General features: G+C 47.3%; 1 protein-coding gene across 1 annotated transcript in view; it reads right to left on the reverse strand.

The window, feature by feature from the left end:
* Positions 1 to 25,021, reverse strand: part of map2k7 (mitogen-activated protein kinase kinase 7) — a gene marked incomplete at its 3' end in the record, with an annotated part of 120,472 nt that overhangs the window by 34,742 nt on the left and 60,709 nt on the right. The window contains exons 3-4 of the mRNA XM_070869829.1: positions 24,273 to 24,417; positions 933 to 999 (exon numbers count right to left, since the gene is read on the reverse strand). Of these exons, the coding sequence (XP_070725930.1) occupies positions 933 to 999; positions 24,273 to 24,417 (212 nt within the window). The remainder of the gene's footprint in view (positions 1 to 932; positions 1,000 to 24,272; positions 24,418 to 25,021) is intronic.

The following is a 25,021-nucleotide window of genomic DNA, read 5'->3' on the forward strand; positions in this document are numbered from 1 at the left end:
CTAACTGTTATGTATGATGGAGTACAGTAGACAAGTTAACTGTGTTATGTATGATGGAGTACAGTAGACAAGCTAACTGTGTTATGTATGATGGAGTACAGTAGACAAGCTAACTGTTATGTATGATGGAGCACAGTAGACAAGCTAACTGTTATGTATGATGGAGTACAGTAGACAAGCTAACTGTTATGTATGATGGAGTACAGTAGACAAGCTAACTGTGTTATGTATGATGGAGTACAGTAGACAAGCTAACTGTTATGTATGATGGAGTACAGTAGACAAGTTAACTGTGTTATGTATGATGGAGTACAGTACTGACAAGCTAACTGTGTTATGTATGACGGAGTACAGTAGACAAGCTAACTGTTATGTATGATGGAGTACAGTAGACAAGCTAACTGTGTTATGTATGACGGAGTACAGTAGACAAGCTAACTGTGTTATGTATGACGGAGTACAGTAGACAAGCTAACTGCGTTATGTATGACGGAGCACAGTACTGACAAGCTAACTGTGTTATGTATGACGGAGTACAGTAGACAAGCTAACTGTGTTATGTATGATGGAGCACAGTCGACAAGCTGTGTTATGTATGATGGAGCACAGTAGACAAGCTAACTGTGTTATGTATGACGGAGTACAGTAGACAAGCTTACTGTGTTATGTATGATGGAGCACAGTCGACAAGCTGTGTTATGTATGACGGAGTACAGTAGACAAGCTAACTGTGTTATGTATGACGGAGTACAGTAGACAAGCTTACTGTGTTATGTATGACGGAGTACAGTAGACAAGCTAACTGTGTTATGTATGATGGAGCACAGTAGACAAGCTAACTGTGTTATGTTTGATGGAGCACAGTGAGGGCCTGATCACATCTGAACCCAAAAGATAGGTGAAGCACAAGCAGTAGCTGGCATGTCTCTTACCTGCCCTCCTATCGTCAGATACCCAGTCTGTTTCATAATCTCCTGCAGCTTCTGCTCAATCTCTATACTGTAAACACAAACACAAAGGTGGTCACAGACACTGAGGAAGTCAGCAAACTAAAATTCATAGCAAACAGTGGCCTTTGTGACCAGAAAGCAGATACAATCCCTCCCTCCCAACACACACAGCACATTACCCTTCCCATGTGCTGCCAAACGTTTGACTCGACAGATCTCCAGTCATCGCCACACATCAGAAACAGGCCTCGTCATCAATCAGCTCAGCGTGGGTGATTCTACTGAATCCTGGCACTGACACAAGCCTGCCTCAAGGTCAGACATTGAAGTCTCCTGCCCGGGGGGTCTCAGACAAAGGATACTAGAGTGAAAGTTTTTTGTGGGAGAAAAGAAGAATAATGGGACATGACTCAGATCTTTAAAAGGCAAGAGTCAGAGAAAATAAAATAGTAAGAAAGCAGTGGGAACTGGATTTGCCAAGTACAGACAAGAGAGGCCTTTCTGCCCATCTATCTCATTCTTCCATGGGAATCCTCAATTTCCCCATCACAGCACTTTCCTGACTTCTAACCTCCACTACCCTATCTGGAGATCATTCCAGGAATTGATGACTATTGATGACTCTGTGTGAAGAAGTGCTTCCTGACATCAGTTCTGAACTTGTTTTTGATCAATGTTTACATGTGTACCCATGATTTAACTTGAAGTAGTGTTCAGGATTAACCCAACATACCTATCCTCATAACCAAGGGGTCTGAAGATCAGCCTCATATCCTGCCTCTGCACCACATGCAGGTCTTGGAGGCTGCACGCCAGGATTAAATGCAGCATCCAGCAAACTGAGCAGGGCATGATAGCTTCAGCCCTACTCCAATCATTTGACAATAAAGCTCAACATTCAGCTTGCTGTTAATTGGTGGCCTGCAATTACATAGAAACATAGAAAATAGGTGCAGGAGTAGGCCATTCGGCCCTTCGAGCCTGCACCGCCATTCAATGAGTTCATGGCTGAACATGCAACTTCAGTATCCCATTCCTGCTTTCTCGCCATACCCCTTGATCCCCCTAGTAGTAAGGACTACATCTAACTCCTTTTTGAATATATTTAGTGAATTGGCCTCAACAACTTTCTGTGGTAGAGAATTCCACAGGTTCACCACTCTCTGGTTGAAGAAGTTTCTCCTCATCTCGGTCCTAAATGGCTTACCCCTTATCCTTAGACTGTGACCCCTGGTTCTGGACTTCCCCAACATTGGGAACATTCTTCCTGTATCTAACCTGTCTAAACCCGTCAGAATTTTAAACGTTTCTATGAGATCCCCTCTCATTCTTCTGAACTCCAGTGAATTCAAGCCCAGTTGACTCTGCTCTCACACTAACAGAGATAAAGAGCGTCAGAGACTAACGGGGATACAGAGCGTCAGAGACTAACGGGGATACAGAGTGTCAGAGACTAACGGGAATACAGAGGGTCAGAGACTAACGGGGATAAAGAGTGTCAGAGACTAACGGGGATAAAGAGCGTCAGAGACTAACGGGGATACAGAGTGTCAGAGACTAACGGGATACAGAGGGTCAGAGACTAACGGGGATACAGAGGGTCAGAGACTAACGGGGATACAGAGTGTCAGAGACTAACGGGGATACAGAGGGTCAGAGACTAACGGGAATACAGAGTGTCAGAGACTAACGGGGATACAGAGTGTCAGAGACTAACGGGGATACAGAGTGTCAGAGACTAACGGGGATACAGAGTGTCAGAGACTAACGGGGATATAGAGGGTCAGAGACTAACGAGGATACAGAGTGTCAGAGACTAACGGGGATACAGAGGGTCAGAGACTAACGGAATACAGAGGGTCAGAGACTAACGGGGATACAGAGGGTCAGAGACTAACGGGAATACAGAGTGTCAGAGACTAACGGGGATACAGAGGGTCAGAGACTAACGGGGATACAGAGGGTCAGAGACTAACGAGGATACAGAGTGTCAGAGACTAACGGGGATACAGAGTGTCAGAGACTAACGGGGATACAGAGTGTCAGAGACTAACGGGGATACAGAGGGTCAGAGACTAACGGAATACAGAGGGTCAGAGACTAACGGGGATACAGAGTGTCAGAGACTAACGGGGATACAGAGGGTCAGAGACTAACAGGGATAGAGTGTCAGAGACTAACGGGGATACAGAGGGTCAGAGACTAACGGGGATAGAGTGTCAGAGACTAACGGGGATACAGAGGGTCAGAGACTAACGGGGATAGAGTGTCAGAGACTAACGGGTATACAGATGTCAGAGACTAACGGGGATACAGAGTGTCAGAGACTAACGGGGATACAGAGTGTCAGAGACTAACGGGGATACAGAGTGTCAGAGACTAACGGGGATACAGAGGGTCAGAGACTAACGGGGATACAGAGGGTCAGAGACTAACGGGGATACAGAGTGTCAGAGACTAACGGGGATACAGAGTGTCAGAGACTAACGGGGATACAGAGTGTCAGAGACTAACGGGGATACAGAGTGTCAGAGACTAACGGGGATACAGAGGGTCAGAGACTAACGGGGATACAGAGTGTCAGAGACTAACGGGGATACAGAGTGTCAGAGACTAACGGGGATACAGAGTGTCAGAGACTAACGGGGATACAGAGTGTCAGAGACTAACGGGGATACAGAGGGTCAGAGACTAACGGGGATACAGAGGGTCAGAGACTAACGGGGATACAGAGGGTCAGAGACTAACGGGGATACAGAGGGTCAGAGACTAACGGGGATACAGAGGGTCAGAGACTAACGGGGATACAGAGGGTCAGAGACTAACGGGGATACAGAGTGTCAGAGACTAACGGGGATACAGAGTGTCAGAGACTAACGGGGATACAGAGTGTCAGAGACTAACGGGGATAAAGAGTGTCAGAGACTAACGGGGATACAGAGTGTCAGAGACTAACGGGAATGCAGAGTGTCAGAGACTAACGGGGATACAGAGTGTCAGAGACTAACGGGGATACAGAGTGTCAGAGACTAACAGGGATACAGAGCGTCAGAGACCAACAGGGATACAGAGCGTCAGAGACCAGTGGGGATAAAAGAGCTAGCTCGGAGCAGTGCCAATGAACCGGTGAGTGGAGAGCAAAAAAATCAAAGTGCGACGTCACAAGGAAAGCAGGTAAGTTGGTGAATATCTCTCTTTTTTCTAAACTTGGGCATTGGTTTAGATTAAAAAAAATATACGTAGATAATTTGATATTTTAAAACTTGAAAATTTAATTTGTTAAAACAAAATACAAGAGAGATGGCAGGGCAGGTGATGTGCTCTAGCTGCAGCATGTGGGAGCTGGTGGACACCAGTGTGATCCACAGCAACCACACCTGCAGTAAGTGTCTACAGCTCGAGGAACATCGGCTCGAAGTTGATGAGCTGGAGTCCGAGCTGCAGACACTGCAATAGATCAGGGATGGGGAGAATTACCTGGACGCTGTGTTCCAGGAGGCAGTCACACCCCTTGGGTTAAATCATTCTAATTTGGTCCGTGGTCAGGGACAGGAGGATGTGACTACGAGTGAGGCAGGTATGGGGATCCAGGATGGAGTGTTGGAGGAGCCTCAGCAATTGTCCAACAGGTTCGAGCTCCCTGTGTGGACGAGAGCAGGAACTGCAGGGAGGATGAGCAAACTGACCACAGCACCGTGGTAAAGGCGGCCATTCAATCGGGGGGAGTAAAAAGAAATGTAGTAGTAGGGGACAGTATCATTAGGGCGATAGATACAGTTTTCTGCAGCCGAGCGTGAGAGTTCCGAAGGCTGTGTTGCCTGCCCAGTGCAAGGGTTAAGGACATCTCCTCTGAGCTGGAGAGGAAAGTGGAGTGGGAGGGGAAAGATCCAGTTGTCGTGGTCCACTTAGATGCTAATGACATCAGTAGGACAAAGAAAGAAGTTCTGCTGAGGGAGTCTGAGCAGCTAGGGACTAAATTAAAAAGCAGAATTACAAAGTTAATAATCTCTGGATTACTACCCGAGCCATGTGCAGATTGGCATACGATAAATAAGATCAGAGAGATGAATGCATGGCTCAAAGACTGGTGTAGGAGAAATGGGTTTCGATTCATGGGGCACTGGCACTCGTACTGGGGAAAGCTGTAGATAGGACTTTACACTAAATAGTAGTGGGGAGGTTTCTGGTGAGGGGAAATTTTAAAAGTCAGAGAAAGGAGAAGGCATTAGTGCAGGGTAGCGATAGCCAGAGTGTGACAGGAAGGGACAGAGCGTATAAACATAAAAATTTACAGCGCAGAAGGAGGCCATTTTGGCCCATCGTGTCCGCACCGGCCAACAAACAGCCACACAGCCCTAGGTCAGCAGCCCTAAAGGTTACATATAAACCTGTGAACAATGAAGGAAAGGCAAAGAACACCCAGCCCAACCAGTCCGCCTCACACAACTGCGACACCCCTTATAATGTAACATTCTACACTCCACCCCATCTGGAGCCATGTGATCTCCTGGGAGAGGCAAAAACCAGATAAAAACCCAGGCCAACTTAGGGAGAAAAAATCTGGGAAAATTCCTCTCCGACCCATTCAGGCGATTGACATTAGCCCAGGAGATCACCCTGGCCGTATTCTATTCCCTGCAGTACTTACCATTATAACTGCGCCGTACAACGAAAGGTCATCCAGTCTAATCACAATTACCAGCTCTAGGTCTGTAACCCAGCAGGTTACTGCACTTTAAGTGCCCATCCAACCATCTTTTAAAAGTGGTGAGGGTTTCTGCATCCACCACTCTTCCAGGCAGCAAGTTCCAGATCCCCACAACCTTCTGCGTAAAGAAGCCCCCCCTCAAATCCCCTCTAAACCTTCCACCAACCACCTTAAAACTATGCCTCTCGTAATAGACCCCCCCACTAATGGAAATAGACCCTTACTATCCACTATGTCCAGGCCCCTCAATATTTTGTACATCTCGATGAGGTCTCCTCTCAACCTCCTCTATTCCAATGAGAATAAACCCAGCCTATCTAATCTGTCCTCATAACTAAGATTCTCCATTCCAGGCAGCATCCTAGGAAATCTCCTCTGCACCCTCTCTCGTGCAATCACATCCTTCCTATAATACGGCGACCAGAACTGCCTGCAGTACTCCAGCTGTGGCCTATACAATTAGTATTATTCAATTTAAGCATAACCTCCCTGCTCTTATATTCTATGCCTCAGCCAATAAAGGCAAGCATTCCGTATGCCTTCTTAACCACCTTATCCACGTGGCCTGCTACTTTCAGGGATCTGTGGCCAAGCACTCCAAGGTCCTTTTGTTCATCTACACTATTAAGTGGCCTACCGCTTAATGTATATACACTTTCCTTATTAGCCCTCCCAAAGTGCATCACCTCACAATTCTCTGAATTAAATTCCATTTGCCACTGCTCTGCCCACCTGACCAGTAGATTGATATCCTCCTGCAGCCCGTGACTTTCCTCTTCATTATCGACCACACAGCCAATTTTAGTGTTGTCTGCAAACTTCTTAATCATACTCCCTATGTTCAAATCTAAATCATTGATATATACCATAAAAAGCAAGGGACCCAGTACTGAGCCCTGCGGAACCCCACTGGAAACATCCTTCCAGTCACAAAAACATCCATCAATCATTACCCTTTGCTTCCTACCTTCAAGCCAATTTTGGTTCCAACTTGCCACTTTGCCCTGTATCCCATGGGCTTTAATCTTCATGACCAGTCTACCATGAGAGACCTTGCTAAAGTCCATATACACTACATCGTACGGACTACCCTCAGACCCCCTCAAAAAATTCAATCGGGTTAGTCAAACATGATCTTCCCTTCACAAATCAGTGCTGACTGTCCCTAATTTCCAAATGCAGATTTATCCTGTCTTTCAGGATTTATTCTAATAACTTTCACCACTGAGGTTAGGCTGACAGGCCTGTAATTACTTGGCCTATCCCCTTTCCACTTCTTAAACGTGGGTACTACATTAGCAGTCCTCCAATCCTCCGGCACCATGTCCAGATCCAAAGAGAACTGGAAAATGATGGTCAAGGCCTCTGCTATTTCCTCCTTTACTTCGCTCAATGGTCTGGATGCATTTCATCCGGGCCTAGGGACTTATCTACTTTCAAAGCTGCTAAACCCCTTAATATTTTCTCTCTCACTATATTTATTTCATCCAGAATATCACACTCCTCCTCGATAGCAGTATCTGCATTACCTTTCCTTTGTGAAAACAGATGCAAGTATTCGTTAAGAACCCTACCAACATCTTCCACCTCCACACAAAGATTACCCTCATGGTCTCCAATAGGCCCTACCCTTTCTTTAGTTACCCTCTTACTCTTAGTATATTTGTAGAAAATCTTAGGGTTTTCCTTAATTTTACTGGCCAAGAATTTCTCGTGCTCTCTCTTAGCATTCCTAATACAGTAAACTCTCGTTTTCCGGGATTATTTGGGGATTCGGCAACTCCGGGTATTAACAGATTTTCCGATCGGGAAAGTTTACATAAATCGCAAAAAAAAAAAGAAAATAAAAAACAATCACATTCACCTTAGGACGGCATTACTTACCTCTCTTCAGTCGGTATAGGTTGGACCACCCGTATTTACAGGCAGTCACTGCAGGGCGTACGGGTCAGGCGGGACTTAAAAGGGGGCTGATGTGGCAACCAGGGGCATTGCACACCGGCGCAGCTGTTCCGGGTGGTACTGCTCAGCGCCGCGGCAAAACCGGCCCCGGAGACCCCCGCGGGGCGCTGGAGACCGACCGCCCGCCCAGGAGACCTCACCACCGTCATTGCTGCTCCTCCGGGACAGAAAATGGAACGTGAACGGCCAGAAGATCCGCCCCATGGAGTGCTGGCTGGCTAATCATGATTCAGTAAGAAGGTAAGTACAATGTATAGTTTTGCACAGCTTAAAGCAAGTAATAACGTTCACTGCTGCTTGTATTTGTTATGTAGCCAATGATCCGCTCATTTTTGTTTAGCTGTCGAATCTCGCAAAATTTTAAATTCCGTTACGGCGGGTTTTCCATTACATTCGTATCCGGTAAACAAGAGTTTACTGTATCCTTTTTAATTTTGCCTCTTAATTTTCTATATTCCTCTAAAGATTCTACTGTATTTATCCGTTGGTATATGACATAAGCTTCCTTTTTTTCTTTATCCTCCCCTGTAAGTCCCTAGACATCCAGGGGGCTCTAGAATTATTTTGCCCACCCTTTTTCTTTAAGGGCACATGTTTGGCCTGAGCTCTCCAGATCTCCACCTTGAATGCCTCCCACTGTTCCGACACTGATTTACCCACAAGTAGCTGTTTCCAGTCCACTGTGGCCAAATCACTCCTCCACTTAGCAAAATTAGCGTTTCACTAATTCGGGACTTTTATTCCAGGCCTAACCTTGTCCTTATCCATAACCAACTTGAATGTGATTGAATTATGGTCACTGGCTCCCCCACTAATACTCCTTCAACCTGCCCAGCTTCATTCCCCAAAACTAAATCCAAGACCGCCCCCTCTCATGTTGGGCTTGCTACATACAGACTAAAAAAGTTCTCTTGAATGCATTTCAAGAATTCCGCACCCTCTATACCCTTCACACTATATTTGTCCTAATCAGTATTTGGATAGTTAAAATCCCCTATTACTACCCTATGGTTTTTAGACTGCACAGCAATTTGTCTACATATTTGCTCCTCAATCTCCCTCCCACTGTTTGGGAGTCTATAATACACGCCCAGCAGTGTGAGTGCCCCTTTCTTAATTTTTCAATTCGACCTATATGGCCTCATTTGACAATCCCTCTAACATATCATCCCTCCTCACCGCTGTAATAGTTTCTTTAATCAATATCGCAACCCCCCCCCCATCTTAACAAAAATTCCTGTAACCAGGAATATTGATCTGCCAAACCTGCCCCTCTTTCAGCCATATTTCTGTAATGGCTATAATGTCATACTCCCAAGTGTCTACCTGTGCTCTTAGCTCATCCGCCTTATTTCGCTATACTCCTTGCATTAAAGTATATACCATGCAGCACAGGAAGACCTCCTTGCTTACTACATACTAAGCCCTGTTTCCTCGGCCTTACAAATTCACTTTCTGGATTCTTGCTATCCAACTTCTGCTTTTCTTCCTTCCCTATTGAATTTGTTCTCAGGTTTCCATCCCCTTGCCAAGCTAGTTTAAACTCTCCCCAACAGCACTAACAAAACTCCCCGCGAGGATATTGGTCCCGGCGCTACTGAGGTGCAACCCGTCCGGTTTGTACAGGTCCCATCTCCCCCAGATGCGGTCCCAGTGCCTCAAGAATTTAAAGCCCTCCCTCCTACAGCAACGTTCCAGCCATGTGTTCATCCTCTCTATCCTTCTATTCTTGTACTCATCAGCACGTGGCACTGGTAGCAATCCAGAGATTACTACCTTTGAGGTCCTACCCTTTAATTTTCTTCCTAGATCCCTGAATTCTTCCTGTAGGACCTCATCCCTCACTTTACCTATGCTGCTGGTCCCGATATGGACCATGACCTCTAGCTGTTTACCCTCCTCGTCCCCCCTCCCCAGGATGCCCTGCGCCCGCTCTGTGACATCCTTGACACAAGAAGGCACAAAACCATTCAGGAGTCATGTCTACGGCCGCAGAAACGCCTGTCTGTTCCCCCAACTATAGAATCCCATATCACTCGGGCTCTTTTATTCTTCATCCTCCCCCCTGTGTAGCTGAGCCACTGGTGCCTTGGAATTGGCTCTGGCTGCACTCCCCAGAGGCACCATCGTCCTTACCGATACTCAGAAGTGAATATCGCTTTGAAAGTGAGATGGACTCACCGGGGGGGGGACGGGGAACGGGGGACGGGGAACGGGGAACGGGGGGGGGACTCCTGCGCTACCTGCCTAGCACATTTACTACTCTTCCCCTCTACCTGCACGCCTTTAAGCGCTGCGGTGTGACCACCTCCTGAAACATAAGAGTGCACCAGAAAGTAGAGTCAAAGCAGGGAAAAATGGTAAAAAGACAAAATCGAAAGCTGTTTACCTGAATGCACACAGCAGTTGTAACAAGATAGATGAGTTGACGGCACAAATAGAAATAAATGGGTATGATCTGATGGCCATTACAGAGACATGGTTGCAAGGTGACCAAGGCTGGGAACTGAATATTCAGGGGTATTTGACACTTCGGAAGGATAAGCAGAAAGGAAAAGGAGGTGGGGTAGCTCTATCAATAAAGGATGAGATCAGTGCAGTAGTGAGAAATTATATTGGCTCAGAAGATCAAGATGTAGAATCAGTTTGGGTGGAGATAAGAAATAATAAGGGAAAGAAGTCACTGATGGGAGTAGTCAACAGGGGCCCTAAGAGTATCATCATCATCATAGGCAGTCCCTCAGAATCGAGGAAGACTTGCTTCCACTCTTGGAATGAGTCCTTAGGTGGCTGAACAGTCCAATACGAGAGCCACAGTCCCAGTCAGAGGTGGGACAGATAGTCGTTGAGGGTAAGGGTGGGTGGGACAGGTTTGCCGCACGTTCTTTACACTGCCTGCGCTTGATTTCTGCAAGATCAGCAATGATACTCGAGGTGCTCAGCGCCCTCCCGGATGCACTTCCTCCACTTAGAGAGGTTTTTGGCTAGGGACTCCCAGGTGTCGGTGGGGATGTTGCAATTTATCAGGGAGGCTTTGAGGGTGTCCTTGTAACGTTTCCTCTGTCCACCTTTGGCTCGTTTGCCATGAAGGAGTTCCGAGTAGAGTGCTTGCTTTGGGAGTCTCGTGTCTGGCATGTGGACAATGTGGCCTGCCCAGCGGAGCTGATCAAGTGTGGCCAGTGCTTCAATGCTGGAGATGTTGACCTGGTCGAGGACGTTAACGTTGGTGCGTCTGTCCTCCCAGGGGATTTGTAGGATCTTGTGGCGGCATACACTGTTGGACGGAGTATAAATCAGGAAATAATGGAGTCTTGCAAGAAAAATACGGCAATAACACTTAAACTTAAATAAAGGCAATTACAAAGGTATGAAGACAGAGTTGGCTAAAGTGGACTGGGAAAATAGATTAAAGGGTAAGATGGTAGAAAAGCAGTGGCAGACATTTAAGGAGATATTTCATAACTCTCAGCAAAGTTATATTCCAGTGAGAAAGATTCAGAGAAGGAAGTGCAGGGGTCATCCCCCTGCAAAACAGATACATCGCTTTGGGTACTGTTGAGGGGGATGACTCATCAGGGGAGAGCAGCAGCAGCCAAGTTCATGGCACCGTGGATGGCTCTGCTGCACAGGAGGGCAGGATAAAGAGTGGGAGAGCTATGGGGTAGGAGATTCTATTGTAAGGGGAATAGATAGACGTTTCTGCGGCCAGATCTGAGACTCCAGAATGGTATGTTGCCTCCCTGATGCAAGGGTCAAGTGTTGTGTATCTGTAAAGCATGCACTCCCATGTTCTGCCACCAGGGAGCTCATCCCCTGAAGTCCCAAGGGATCCCAGCATCCCTTTGGGAGCACTGTATACAAGCCAGCCCCTAAGGCCTGTTCCTCACTCTGGAGTATCTTATTAAAGACTGAGGTCACTGTTACTTTAACCTCCTTGTTTGCAGCCTCAACTGTGTTAGGAACACAATAACTGGCAACGAGAATACGAATCCAACGCAAAGATGCAGCAAACTGCGGGCATCCTGGAGAAGTTCTCGGAGGGTGAGGACTGGGAAGCCTATGTCCAACTGCTAGACCAGTACTTTGTAGCCAACGAGTTGGACAGAGAAGGAAGCGCTGCAAAAAGGAGAGCGGTCCTCCTCACAGTCTGCAGGGCATCGACCTACAGCCTCATGAAGAAGCTTCTGGCTCCGGTGAAACCCACAGATAAGTCGTATGAGGAGCTGTGTACACTGGTTCGGGAGCATCTTAACCCGAGGGAGAGCGCGCTGATGGCGAGGTATCGGTTCTACACGTGCCAGTGATCTGAAGGTCAGGAAGTGGCGAGCTACGTCGCCGAGCTAAGGTGTCTTGCAGGACAATGTGAGTTTGATGGCTACCTGGAGCAAATGCTCAGAGACTTTTTTGTCCTGGGCATTGGCCACGAGACCATCCTATGAAAACTTTTGACTGTAGAGACACCGACCCTCAGTAAGGCCATTGCGATAGCACAGGCGTTTATGTCCACCAGTGATAACACCAAACAAAGTGCTAGCAATGTTCATAAATTAACTGGAACTGTGCTTGCGAGCAGAAATGTACAGGGCAGAAACCACAAGTCTCCAACTGCCAGCAGGCCTCAGGTGACCCAGATGACTCAGAGTCCACAACAAAGGATGAATGCAAGGCAATTCACACCTTGTTGGCGTTGTGGAGGCTTCCATTCAGCCTATTCATGCCGCTTCAAAGGATGTGTTTGCAAGAGCTGTGGAACAATGGGGCACCTCCAACAAGCTTGCAAACGAGCTGTAAGCTCTGCAAAACCTGCTAACCACCACGTGGCAGAGGAAGATCGGTCCATGGTGGATCTAAGCAATTTCGAGCTTCAGAGAGAGGAGGCAGATGCTGAAGTACATGGGGTGCACACATTTTCGCCGAAATGTCCACCTATAATGCTAAATGTAAAATTGAATGGCTTACCCGTAGCCATGGAACTGGACACTGGTGCTAGCCAATCCATCATGAGTAAAAAGATGCTTGAGAGACTGTGGTGCAACAAGGCATTCAGACCAGCCCTGAGCCCCAACCACACGAAACTGAGAACGTACACCAAAGAGCTTATCACTGTCCCGGGCAACGCCATGGTCAAGGTCACCTACGAGGGCACGGTGCACAAACTGCCACTCTGGATTGTCCCGGGCGATGGCCCCACACTGCTTGGAAGGAGCTGGCTGGGCAAAATCCACAGGAACTGGGATGACATCAGAGCGCTATCACATGTCGATGGGGCCTCGTGTACCCAGGTTCTTAACAAATTTCCTTCCCTTTTTGAGCCAGGCATTGGAAACTTTTCCGGGGCGAAGGTACAGATCCACTTGGTCCCAGAGGCACGACCCATTCACCACAAGGCGCGAGAGGTACCTCACATGATGAGGGTGGAAATCGAGCTGGACAAGCTGCAACCCGAGGGTATCATCTCCCCAGTGGAATTCAGCGAGTGGGCCAGCCCGATTGTTCCAGTATTCAAAAGTGATGGCACGGTCAGGATTTGCGGCGATTATAAAGTACTATTAATCGTTTCTCGCTACAGGACCAATACCCACTACCTAAGGCAGATGACCTATTTGCGACGCTGGCAGGAGGCAAGACGTTCACCAAGCTCGACGTGACTTTGGCCTACATGATGCAGGAGCTAGAGAACTCTTTGAAGGGCCTCACCTGCATCAACATGCTCAAGGGACTGTTCATCTATAACAGATGCCCGTTTGGAATTTGGTCGGCTGCAGCGATCTTCCAGAGAAACATGGAGAGCCTACTCAAGTCGGTACCACACACGGTGATCTTTCAGGACGACATACTGGTCACGGGTCGGGACACAGCCGAGCACCTACAAAACCTGGGGGAGGTCCTCCAGGTCGAAATGCGTCTTCATGATGACAGAAGCGGAGTTTTTGGGGAGAAAGATCGCGGCGGACAGCATTCGACCCACAGACGCCAAGACAGAGGCTGTCAGGAACGCGCCCAGGCCACAGAACGTCATGGAGCTGCGGTCGTTCCTGGGACTCCTCAACTATTTTGGCAACTTCCTTCAGGGGTTAGGCACCGTTTTAGAGCCCCTACATGTGTTACTGCTTAAAGGTGAGAATTGGGTATGGGAAAAAAACAAACAGGTAATTGCTTTTGAGAAAGCCAGAAACATTTTATGCTCCAACAAGCTGCTTGTATTGTATAACCCGTGTAAAAGACTTGTGCTAGCATGTGACGCATCATCGTACGGAGTCGGGTGTGTATTTCAACAAGCTAACGTTGCGGGGAAATTGCAACCTGTCGCCTTTGCTTCCAGGAGCTTGTCTAAGGCCGAGAGGGCCAACAGCATGATTGAGAAAGCGGCATTAGCGTGTGTGTTCGGGGTAAAGAAAATGCATCAGTACCTGTTTGGCCTCAAATTTGAGCTGGAAACTGATCACAAGCCCCTCACATCCCTGTTCGCAGAAAACAAGGGGATAAATACTAATGCCTCAGCCCGCATACAAAGGTGGCCGCTCGCGCTATCAGCGTATAACTATACCATCCGCCACAGGCCGGGCACCGAGAACTATGCGGATGCTCTCAGTCGGCTACTATTGCCCACCGCGGCGGTGGAAATGGCGCAGCCTGCAAACTTGTTGATGGTGGCACAGCCCGCAGATTGGTGATGGTCATGGAACCGTTTGAAAATGATAAATCACCTGTCACGGCCCGCCAGACTAGGACTTGGACCAGCCAAGATCCTCTGCTCTCCCAAGTAAAAAACTGTGCACTGCATGGGAGCTGGGCCAGCATCCCCGTTGAAATGCAAGAGCTAATCAAGCCGTTCCAGCGGCGAAAGGATGAGCTGTCCATTCAGGCAGACTGTCTGTTGTGGGGTAACCGCGTAGTGCTACCAAAAAAGGGCAGGGAGACATTCATCTCGGATCTCCACAGCATACACCCGGGTATAGTAATGATGAAAGCGATAGCCAGATCCCACGTGTGGTGGCCCGGTATCGACTCTGACTTAGAGTCCTGTGTAAGGCAATGCAGCGTATGTGCTCAGTTGAGCAACGCGCCCAGAGAGGCACCACTAAGTTTGTGGTCCTCATGGTCGAGGATCCATGTCGACTATGCGGGTCCGTTTCTCGGTAAAATGTTCCTGGTGAATGTTTTTTCAAAATGGATTGAATGTGAAATAATGTCGGGAAGCACCGCCACTGCCACCATTGAAAGCCTGAGGGCCATGTTTGCCACCCACGGTCTACCTGACATACTGGTCAGTGACAACGGGCCATGTTTCACCAGTGCCGAATTTAAAGAATTCATGACCCGCAATGGGATCAAACAGGTCACCTCGGCCCCGTTGAAACCAGCCTCCAATGGGCAGGCACAGCGGGCAGTACAAACTATCAAAAAGAGCCTTAAACAAGTCACAGAAGGCTCACTCCAAACCCGCCTGACCCGAGTACTGCTCAGCTACCGCAGAGACACCACTCGCTCACAGGGGTGCCCCCGGCTGAGCTACTCATGAAAAGGACACTTAAAACCAGACTCTCCCTAGTTCACCCCAACCTGCATGATCAGGTAGAGAGCAGACGGCAGCAACAAAATGTAAACGATGGTCACGCCACTGTGTCACGAGAAATTGATCTGAATGACCCTGTGTATGTGCTAAACTATGGACATGGTCCCAAGTAGATCGCGGGCACGGTGATAGCTAAAGAAGGGAGTAGGGTGTTTGTAGTCAAACTAGACAATGGACAAATTTGCAGAAAGCACCTGCACCAAACGAGGCTGCGGTTCACAGACTGCCCTGAACAACCCACAGCAGACACCACCTTTTTCGAGCCCACAACACACACCCAAAGGATCAATGACACCACACCGGACCAGGAAATTGAACCCATCACACCCAACAGCCCAGCAAGGCCAGGCTCACCTAGCAGCCCTGCAGGGCCAACAACACGCCAGCTCAGCGAGGGCACAGCCAACACACCAGAACAGACATAGAAACATAGAAAATAGGTGCAGGAGTAGGCCATTCGGCCCTTCGAGCCTGCACCACCATTCAATGAGTTCATGGCTGAACATGCAACTTCAGTACCCCATTCCTGCTTTCTCGGCATACCCCTTGATCCCCCTAGTAGTAAGGACTACATCTAACTCCTTCCTGAATATATTACGTGAATTGGTCTCGACAACTTTCTGTGGTAGAGAATTCCACAGGTTCACCACTCTCTGGGTGAAGAAGTTTCTCCTCATATCGGTCCTAAATGGCTTACCCCTTATCCTTAGACTGTGACCCCTGGTTCTGGACTTCCCCAACATTAATAAGAAAATAAGAACATAAGAATTAGGAACAGGAGTAGGCCATCTAGCCCCTTGAGCCTGCTCCGCCATTCAACAAGATCATGGCTGATCTGGCCGTGGACTCAGCTCCACTTACCCGCCCGCTCCCCGTAACCCTTAATTCCCTTATTGGTTAAAAATCTATCGATCTGTGATTTGAATACATTCAATGAGCCAGCCTCAACTGCTTCCCTGGGCAGAGAATTCCACAGATTCACAACTCTCTGGGGAGAAGAAATTCCTTCTCAACTCGGTTTTAAATTGGCTCCCCCGTATTTTGAGGCTGTGCCCCCTAGTTCTAGTCTCCCCGACCAGTGGAAACAACCTCTCTGCCTCTATTCTGTCTATCCCTTTCATTATTTTAAATGTTTCTATAAGATCACCCCCTCATCCTTCTGAACTCCAACGAGTAAAGACCCAGTCTACTCAATCTATCATCATAAGGTAACCCCCTCATCTCCGGAATCAGCCTAGTGAATCATCTCTGTACCCCCTCCAAAGCTAGTATATCCTTCCTTAAGTAAGGTGACCAAAACTGCACGCAGTACTCCAGGTGCGGCCTCACCAATACCCTATACAGTTGCAGCAGGACCTCCCTGCTTTTGCACTCCATCCCTCTCGTAATGAAGGCCAACATTCCATTCGCCTTCCTGATTACCTGTTCCACCTGCAAACTAACTTTTTGGGATTCATGCACAAGGATCTCCAGGTCCCTCTGCACCGCAGCATGTTGTAATTTCTCCCCATTCAAATAATATTCCCTTTTACTGTTTTTTTTCCCCCAAGGTGGATGACCTCACATTTTCCGACATTGTATTCCATCTGCCAAACCTTAGCCCATTCGCTCAACCTATCTAAATCTCTTTGCAGCCTCTCTGTGTCCTCTACACAACCCGCTTTCCCACTAATCTTTGTGTCATCTGCAAATTTTGTTACACTACACTCTGTCCCCTCTTCCAGGTCATCTATGTATATTGTAAACAGTTGTGGTCCCAGCACCGATCCCTGTGGCACACCACTAACCACCGATTTCCAACCTTAAAAGGACCCATTTATCCCGACTCTCTGCTTTCTGTTAGCCAGCCAATTCTCGATCCATGCCAATACATTTCCTCTGACTCCGCGTACCTTTATCTTCTGCAGTAACCTTTTGTGTGGCACCTTATCGAATGCCTTTTGGAAATCTAAATATACCACATCCATCGGTACACCTCTATCCACCATGCTCGTTATATCCTCAAAGAATTTCAGTAAATTAGTTACACATGATTTCCTCTTCATGAATCCATGTTGCGTCTGCTTGATTGTACTATTCCTATCTAGATGTCCCACTGTTTCTTCCTTAATGATAGCTACAGATGTCAAACTAACCAGCCTATAGTTACCTGCCTTTTGTCTGCCCCCTTTTTTAAACAGAGGCGTTACATTAGCTGCTTTCCAATCCGACATTTGTACCGAGGCGGTCCACCAGGGAAAGAAAGGCCCCTGACCGCCTCACCTTGTAAATAGTTTTCACTTTGACTTTGGGGAGGGAGCGATGTTGTGTATCTGTAAAGCGTGCACTCCCATGTTCCGCCATCAGGGAGCTCATCCCCTGAAGTACTGAACACTGTATATAAGCCGGCCCCCAAGGCCTGTTCCTCACTCTGGAGTGCCTTAATAAAGACTGAGGTCACTGTTAGTTTAACCTCCCTGTGTGCAGCCTCATCTGTGTTAGGAACACAATATCAAGGATGTCTCGGAGCGGGTGCAGGGCATTCTGAAAAGGGTGGGTGAACAGCCAGTTGTCGTGGTGCATATAGGTACCAACGATATAGGTAAAAAAACGGGATGAGGTCCTACAAGACGAATTTAGGGAACTAGGAGATAAATTAAAAAGTAGGACCTCAAAAGTTGTAATCTCAGGATTGCTACCAGTGCCAGTCAGAGTAGGAATTGCAGGATAGCTCAGATGAATACGTGGCCTGAGGAGTGGTGCAGAAGGGAGGGATTCAAATTCCTGGGACATTGGAACCGGTTCTGGGGGTGGTGGGACCAGTACAAACCGGACGGTCTGCACCTGGGCAGGACCGGAACCAATGTCCTAGGGGGAGTGTTTGCTAGTGCTGTTGGGGAGGTGTTAATCTAATATGGCAGGGGGATGGGAACCAATGCAGGGAGACAGAGGGAAGTAGAATGGGACCAGAAGCAAAAGATAGAAAGAAGAAAAGTAAAAGTGGAGGGCAGAGAAACCTAAGGCAAAAAGCAAAAAGGGCCACATTACAGCAAAATTCTAAAGGGGCAAAGTGTGTTAGAAAGACAAGCCTGAAGCCTCTGTGCCTCAATGCAAGGCGCATTCGCAATCAGGTGGACGAATTACCTGTGCCGATTGCAGTTAACGGTTATGATGTAATTGACATCACCGAGACATGGCTCCAGGGTGACCAAGGCTGGGAACTCAACAATGCCACCAAGGCGGGGTGGCATTGCTGGTTAAAGAGGAAATTAATGCAATAGTAAGGAAGGACATTAGCTTGGATGATGTGGAATCGGTATGGCTGGAGCCAAGGAATACCAAAGGGCAGAAAATGCCAGTGGGAGTTGTGTACAGACCACCAAACAGTAGTAGTGAGGTTGGGGACAGCATCAAACAAGAAATAAGGGATGCGTGCAATAAAGGTACAGCAGTTGTCATGGGTGACTTTAATCTACATATTGATTGGGCTAACCAAACTGGTAGCAATGCGGTGGAGGAGGATTTCCTGGAGTGTATTAGGGATGGTTTTCTCGACCAATATATCGAGGAACCAACTAAAGAGCTGGCCATCCTAGACTGGGTGATGTGAAATGAGAAAGGACTAATTAGCAATCTTGTTGTGCGAGGCCCCTTGGGGAAGAGTGACCATAATATGATAGAATTCTTTATTAAGATGGAGAGTGACACAGTTAATTCAGAAACTAGGTTCCTGAACTTAAGGAAAGGTAACTTCGATGGTATGAGGTGTGAATTGGCTAGAATTGACTGGCAAATGATACTTAAAGGATTGATGGTGGATAGGCAATGGCAAACATTTGAAGATGAGAGGGGATCTCATAGAAACATATAAGATTCTGACGGGACTGGACAAGTTAGATGCGGGAAGAATGTTCCCGATGTTGGGGAAGTCCAGAACCAGGGGACACAGTCTTAGGGTAAGGGATAGGCCATTTAGGACTGAGATGAGGAGAAACTTCTTCACTCAGAGAGTTGTTAACCTGTGGAATTCCCTGCTGCAGAGAGTTGTTGATGCCAGCTCATTGGATATATTCAAGAGGGAGTTAGATATGGCCCTTACAGCTAGGGGGATCAAGGGGTATGGAAAGAAAGCAGGAAAGGAGTAGTGAGGGAATGATCAGCCATGATCTTATTGAATGGTGATGCAGACTCGAAGGGCCGAATAGCCTACTCCTGCACCAATTTTCTATGTTTCTATGATGAACCATCCTTGGCTAACTCAGGAAGTAAATTGAAAACAAAGGTATTCAATGTTGCGAAGATTAGTGGTAGGCCAGAGGATTGGGAAATTTTTAGAAACCAGCAAAAGCCGACTCAGAAAAAAAAGAGAGAAGATATGGTATCTTGGCCTTTATTGCAAAGGGGATGGATAATAAAAAGGAGGGAAGTCTTGCTACAGCTATACAGGGTATTGGTGAGGCCACACCTGGAATACTGCGTGTATTTTTGGTTTCCATATTTACGAAAGGATATACTTGCTTTGGAGGCAGTTGAGAGAAGGTTCACTAGATTGATTCCGGGGATGAGGCTGTTGACTTATGAGGAAAGGTTGAGTCGGGTGGGCCACTATTCATTGGCATTCAGAAGAATGAGAGGTGATCTTATCGAAACGTATAAGGTTATGAGGGGGCTTGACAAAGTGAATGCAGAAAGGATGTTTCCACTGATGGGGGAGGCTAGAACTAGAGGGCATAATCTTAGAATAAGGGGCCGCCCATTTAAAACAGAGATGAGGAGGAATTTCTTCTCTTAGATGGTTGTAAATCTGTGGAATTCGCTGCCTCAGAGAGCTATGGAAGCTGGGACACTGAATAAATTTAAGACTGAAATAGAGAGTTTCTTAAACGATAAGGGGATAAAGGGTTATGGGGAGCGGGTGGGGTAGTGGAGCTGAGTCCATGATCAGATCAGTCATGATCTTATTGAATGGCGGAGCAGGTTCAAGGGGCCGTGGAACCTGCTCCTATTTCTTATGTTCTTATTTAGATTGAGAGAGTAAACTAGCAAAAAATATGAAAAACAGACAGTAAGAGCTTTGACAGGTATATAAAAAGGAAAAGAGTGGCTGAAGTAAACGTTGGTCCCTTAGAGGATGAGACTGGGGAATTAATAATGGGGAACAGGGAAATGGCAAAGACTTTGAATAAATATTTTCTATCGGTCTTCACGGTAGAAGACACTATAAGCACCTCAATAATAATGGATAATCAAGGGGTTATAGGGAGGGGGCAATTTAAAACAATCACGAGAGAAAAACTACTCTGCAAACTAACGGGACAAAAGGCAAACAAGTCCCCTGGATCTGATGGCCTGTATCCTAGGGTGTTAAAAGAAGTATCTGCAGAGATAGTGGATGCATTGGTTGTAATCTACCAAAATTCCCTGGATCCTGGAGAGGTCCCAGCGGATTGGAAAACCGCAAATGTTTTCAATCCCTATTCAAGAAAGAAGGGAGATAGAATGTAGGAAACTATAGACCAGTTAGCCTAACATCTGTCATTGGGAAAATGCTGGAGTCCATTATTAAGGAAGTAGTTGAGCAGGATATTGAGAAAAGAATAAAACCATGCTGACTCTGCTTGATTGTATGAAAGGGAAATCATGTTTGACAAATTTGCTGGAGTTCTTTGAGGATGTAACGAGCAGGGTGGATAAAGGGGAACCAGTAGATGTGGTGTATTTGGATTACCAGAAGGCATTCGATAAGGTGCCACATAAAAGGTTACTGCACAAGATAAAATTTCACGGGATTGGAGGTAATATATTAACATGGATAGAGGATTGGCTGACAAACAGAAAACAGAGAGTCGGGATAAATGGGTCATTTTCAGGTTGGCAAACTGACTAGTGGGGTGCCGCAGGGATCGGTGCTGTGTCCTCAACTATTGACAATCTATATTAATGACTTGGATGAAGGGACCGAGTGTAATGTAGCCAAGTTTGCTGATGATACAAAGATAGGTGGGAAAGCAATGTATGAGGAGGATACAAAAAGTCTGCAAAGGGATATAGGTAGGTTAAGTGAGTGGGCAAAAATTTGGCAGATGGAGTATAATGTGGGAAAATGTGAGGTTATCCACTTTGGTAGTAAGAATAAAAAAGCAAATTATTATTTAAATAGAGAGGGACCACAAAGAGCAACAGTACAGAGGGACCAGGGGGTCCTTGTACATCAAACACAAAAAGTTAGAATGCAGAAACAGCAAGTAATTAGGAAGGCAAACAGAATGTTGGCCTTCATTGCAAGGGGGATAGAGTATAAAAGCAAGAAAGTCTTGCTACAACTGTACAGGGTATTGGTGAGGCCACACCAATCTCTCAGAGGGTCATGAATCTTTGGAATCCTCTACCCCGAGAGCTGTTGAGGCTGGGTCATTGAATATATTTAAGGTAGAGATAGACAGATTTTTGAACAATAGAGGAATCAAGAGTTATGGGAGCGGGCAGGAAAGCGGAATTGAGGCCAAGATCAGGCATGATGTTATTAAATGGCGGAGCAGGCTCGATGGGTCAAATGGCCTACTCCTGTTCCTATTTCTTTTGTGCTCATGTCTCTGGAGTTGGGCTTGAACCCACAGCCTTCTGACTCAGAGGCGAGAGTCATAGAATCATAGGAGTTTACAGCACGGAAGGCGGCCATTTCAGCCCATCGTGTCCGCACTGGCCAACAAGAGGCTATCCAGCCTAATCCCACTTTCCAGCTCTAGGTCCGTAACCCTGCAGGTTACGGCACTTCAGGTGCACATCCAAGTACTTGTTAAATGTGGTGAGGGTTCTGTCTCTGGCACCCTTTCAGGCAGTGAGTTCCAGACCCCCACCACCCTCTGGGTGAAATTTCCCCTCAAATCCCCTCTAAACCTTCTACCAATTACTTTAAATTTATAATCCCTGGTTGTTGACCCGTCTGCTAAGGTAAATAGGCCCTTTCTGTCCACAATGTCCAGGCCCCTCATAATTTTATACACCTCAATGAGGTCTCCCTTCAGCCTTCTCTGTTCCAATGAAAACAAACCCAGCCTATCTAATCTGTTCTCATCGCTTAGGTTCTCCACTCCCGGCAACATCCTCGTAAATCTCCTCTGTACCCTCTCCAGTGCAATCACGTCCTTCCTGTAATGCGCTGGCCAGAACTGCACGCAGTACTCCAGCTGTGACCTAGCCAGACTATTATACAATTTAAGCATAACTTCCCTGCTCTTGTATTCTATGTCTCGGCCAATAAAGGCAAGCATTCCGTATGCCTTGTGCCTTTTCCGTATGCCTTTTTAACCATCTTATCTACCTGGCCTGCTACATTCAGGGATCTGTGGACATGCACTCCAAGGTCCATTTGTTCCTCTGTCCTTCTCAGTATCCTACCATTTAATGTGTATTCCCTTTCCTTGTTAGCCCTCCCCAAATGCATTACCTCACACTTCTCTGGATTAAATTCCATTTGCCACTGTTCTACCCACTGAGTCATAGCTGACATTTTAGTAGAATGTGTGATATCTTCCTGCAGTCCGCAGCTTTCTTCTTTATCAACCGCACAGCCGAGTTTAATATCATCTGCAAACTTCTTAATCATACCCCTATATTCAAGTCTAGATCATTGATGTATATCACAAAAAGCAAGGGATCCAGCACTAAGTCCTGCAGAACCCCACTGGATGTAGCCTTCCAGTCACAAAAACACTAATCGACCATTACCCTCTGCTTCCTGCCTCGGAGCCAATTTTGGATCCAACTTGTCACTTTGCCCTGGATCCCATGGGCTTTTACTTCTATGACCAGTCTGCCTTGTGGGACCTTATCAAAAGCTTTGCTAAAATCCATATACACTACATCATACGCACTGCCCTCATCGACCCTCTACCCACTGAGTCATAGCTGACATTTTAGTAGAAAGTGTGATAGATCAGATCGTACCCGGGCTTGGGAAGCAATGGGCTTGATGGGCTGAAAGGACCTTTCTTGTTCTAGGAGCATAAGAAAGAAAGGAAGTGCAAGTGTGTCAGATCAAAGCTACCACAATCCCAGTGATAGGAACCGAGGGGAATAAGAAGGGGATGAAGGAGATGAGAACTGTACCATGTTTTGGGGAGAAATGGAAGAGATACAGTGAGCATGTGCTTTACAGGGCTATAGTAATACCTGCCCTCCTGTATGGCTCAGAGACATGGACCATGTACAGTAGACACCTCAAGTCGGAGAAATACCACCAACGATGTCTCCGCAAGATCCTGCAAATCCCCTGGGAGGACAGACGTACCAACGTTAGCGTCCTCGACCAGGCCAACATCCCCAGCATTGAAGCACTGACCACACTTGATCAGCTCCGCTGGGCAGGCCACATAGTTCGCATGCCAGACACGAGACTCCCAAAGCAAGCGCTCTACTCGGAACTCCTGCACGGCAAACGAGCCAAAGGTGGGCAGAGGAATCGTTATAAGGACATCCTCAAAGCCTCCCTGATAAAGTGCAACATCCCCACCGACACCTGGGAGTCCCTGGCCAAAGACCGCCCTAAGTGGAGGAAGTGCATCCGGGAGGGCGCTGAGCACCTCGAGTCTCGTTGCCGAGAGCATGCAGAAATCAAGCGCAGGCAGTGGAAAGAGTTTACGGCAAACTAGTCCCACCCACCCCTTCCCTCAACGACTATCTGTCCCACCTGTGACAGAGTCTGTGGTTCGCGTATTGGACTGTTCAGCCACCTAAGAACTCACGTTAAGAGTGGAAGCAAGTCTTCCTCGATTCCGAGGGACTGCCTATGATGATGATGATGATGATGCTTTACGTAATCTGAATCCATGGAAGACATGCTGTTATAGCTAAATCTCTCAGAGATTTGGCCTCTCGGCTCACAGCCGAGTCTCAAGAATGATCAAACTTTCTTCAACCATCAGTCTCCCGTGCTGGCCAACTGGTGGCACATAAGCCAAATATTATACATTCTGCAGTATTCTTGGGTGAGACAGTAATATTGGATTCCACCTTTGATTTGTGCCACAGCTGCCTTTTAAATCGGCAAAAAGGACTGCTCCTTCACATGAAAGAGTGAGACACTGTCTTGGCTTACCTTTCCATGCTCTTCTGTAGTAGGTACGGAGGCTGTGGGAGGCTGAGCATTTGCCGAGGGCGTGAGGGGGGCGGGTGATGTTGTGGCGAGGTTTCTGATGAAGATGACCGGCTGCCAGCATCATTTGCTAATGGAAGCTGAAGAGCTGAAAACAAGGAAAGGCGGCTATTACACTGAACATCAGCAGCTTCCCACCACAAACCCTGCCGACAGTGAAACCCCGGCCACTTAATCACTTCCGTGGTCTCACCTGGCAAATCCAGGCTGCAGGCACTCCTGGGTTTTAGCACAAGAGCAACTCTAAACAGTGATCAGCAGTCAGGAGCAGAACGTGACCAGAACCAACAGGACACAGACCCACGACCGGCAATAGGGCACACCGACGATTGAGGCCAATGGAGGGAGCAGGGTGGAGGCATCTTCCCACAACAAAGTAACAGACTGGAGGGAGAGCACTCAGCCACTCACGCCCCGCCGTGCAGTTCACTGCAGAGACGCACCATCACATATTCGAGAAGCCCACCTGGAGGAACCGTGGCTGAAGATTACAGCCTCGGATGACTCGGTTACAGTCATTCCTTTCTCCTCCAATTTGGAATTGGATAAATGCTTGAAAAGGCGAAATTTGCAGGGCTATGGGGAGAGAGCAGGGTTGTGGGACTAATGGATAGCTCAAAGAGCCAGCATGCACAATGGGCTGTATGATTGTATTTCCATCCCGTACCCCTCGTGTCCGGCAGCCGCTATTA

Source organism: Pristiophorus japonicus, assembly GCF_044704955.1.
Source record: "Pristiophorus japonicus isolate sPriJap1 chromosome 24 unlocalized genomic scaffold, sPriJap1.hap1 SUPER_24_unloc_1, whole genome shotgun sequence".
NCBI lineage: Eukaryota > Metazoa > Chordata > Chondrichthyes > Pristiophoridae > Pristiophorus > Pristiophorus japonicus.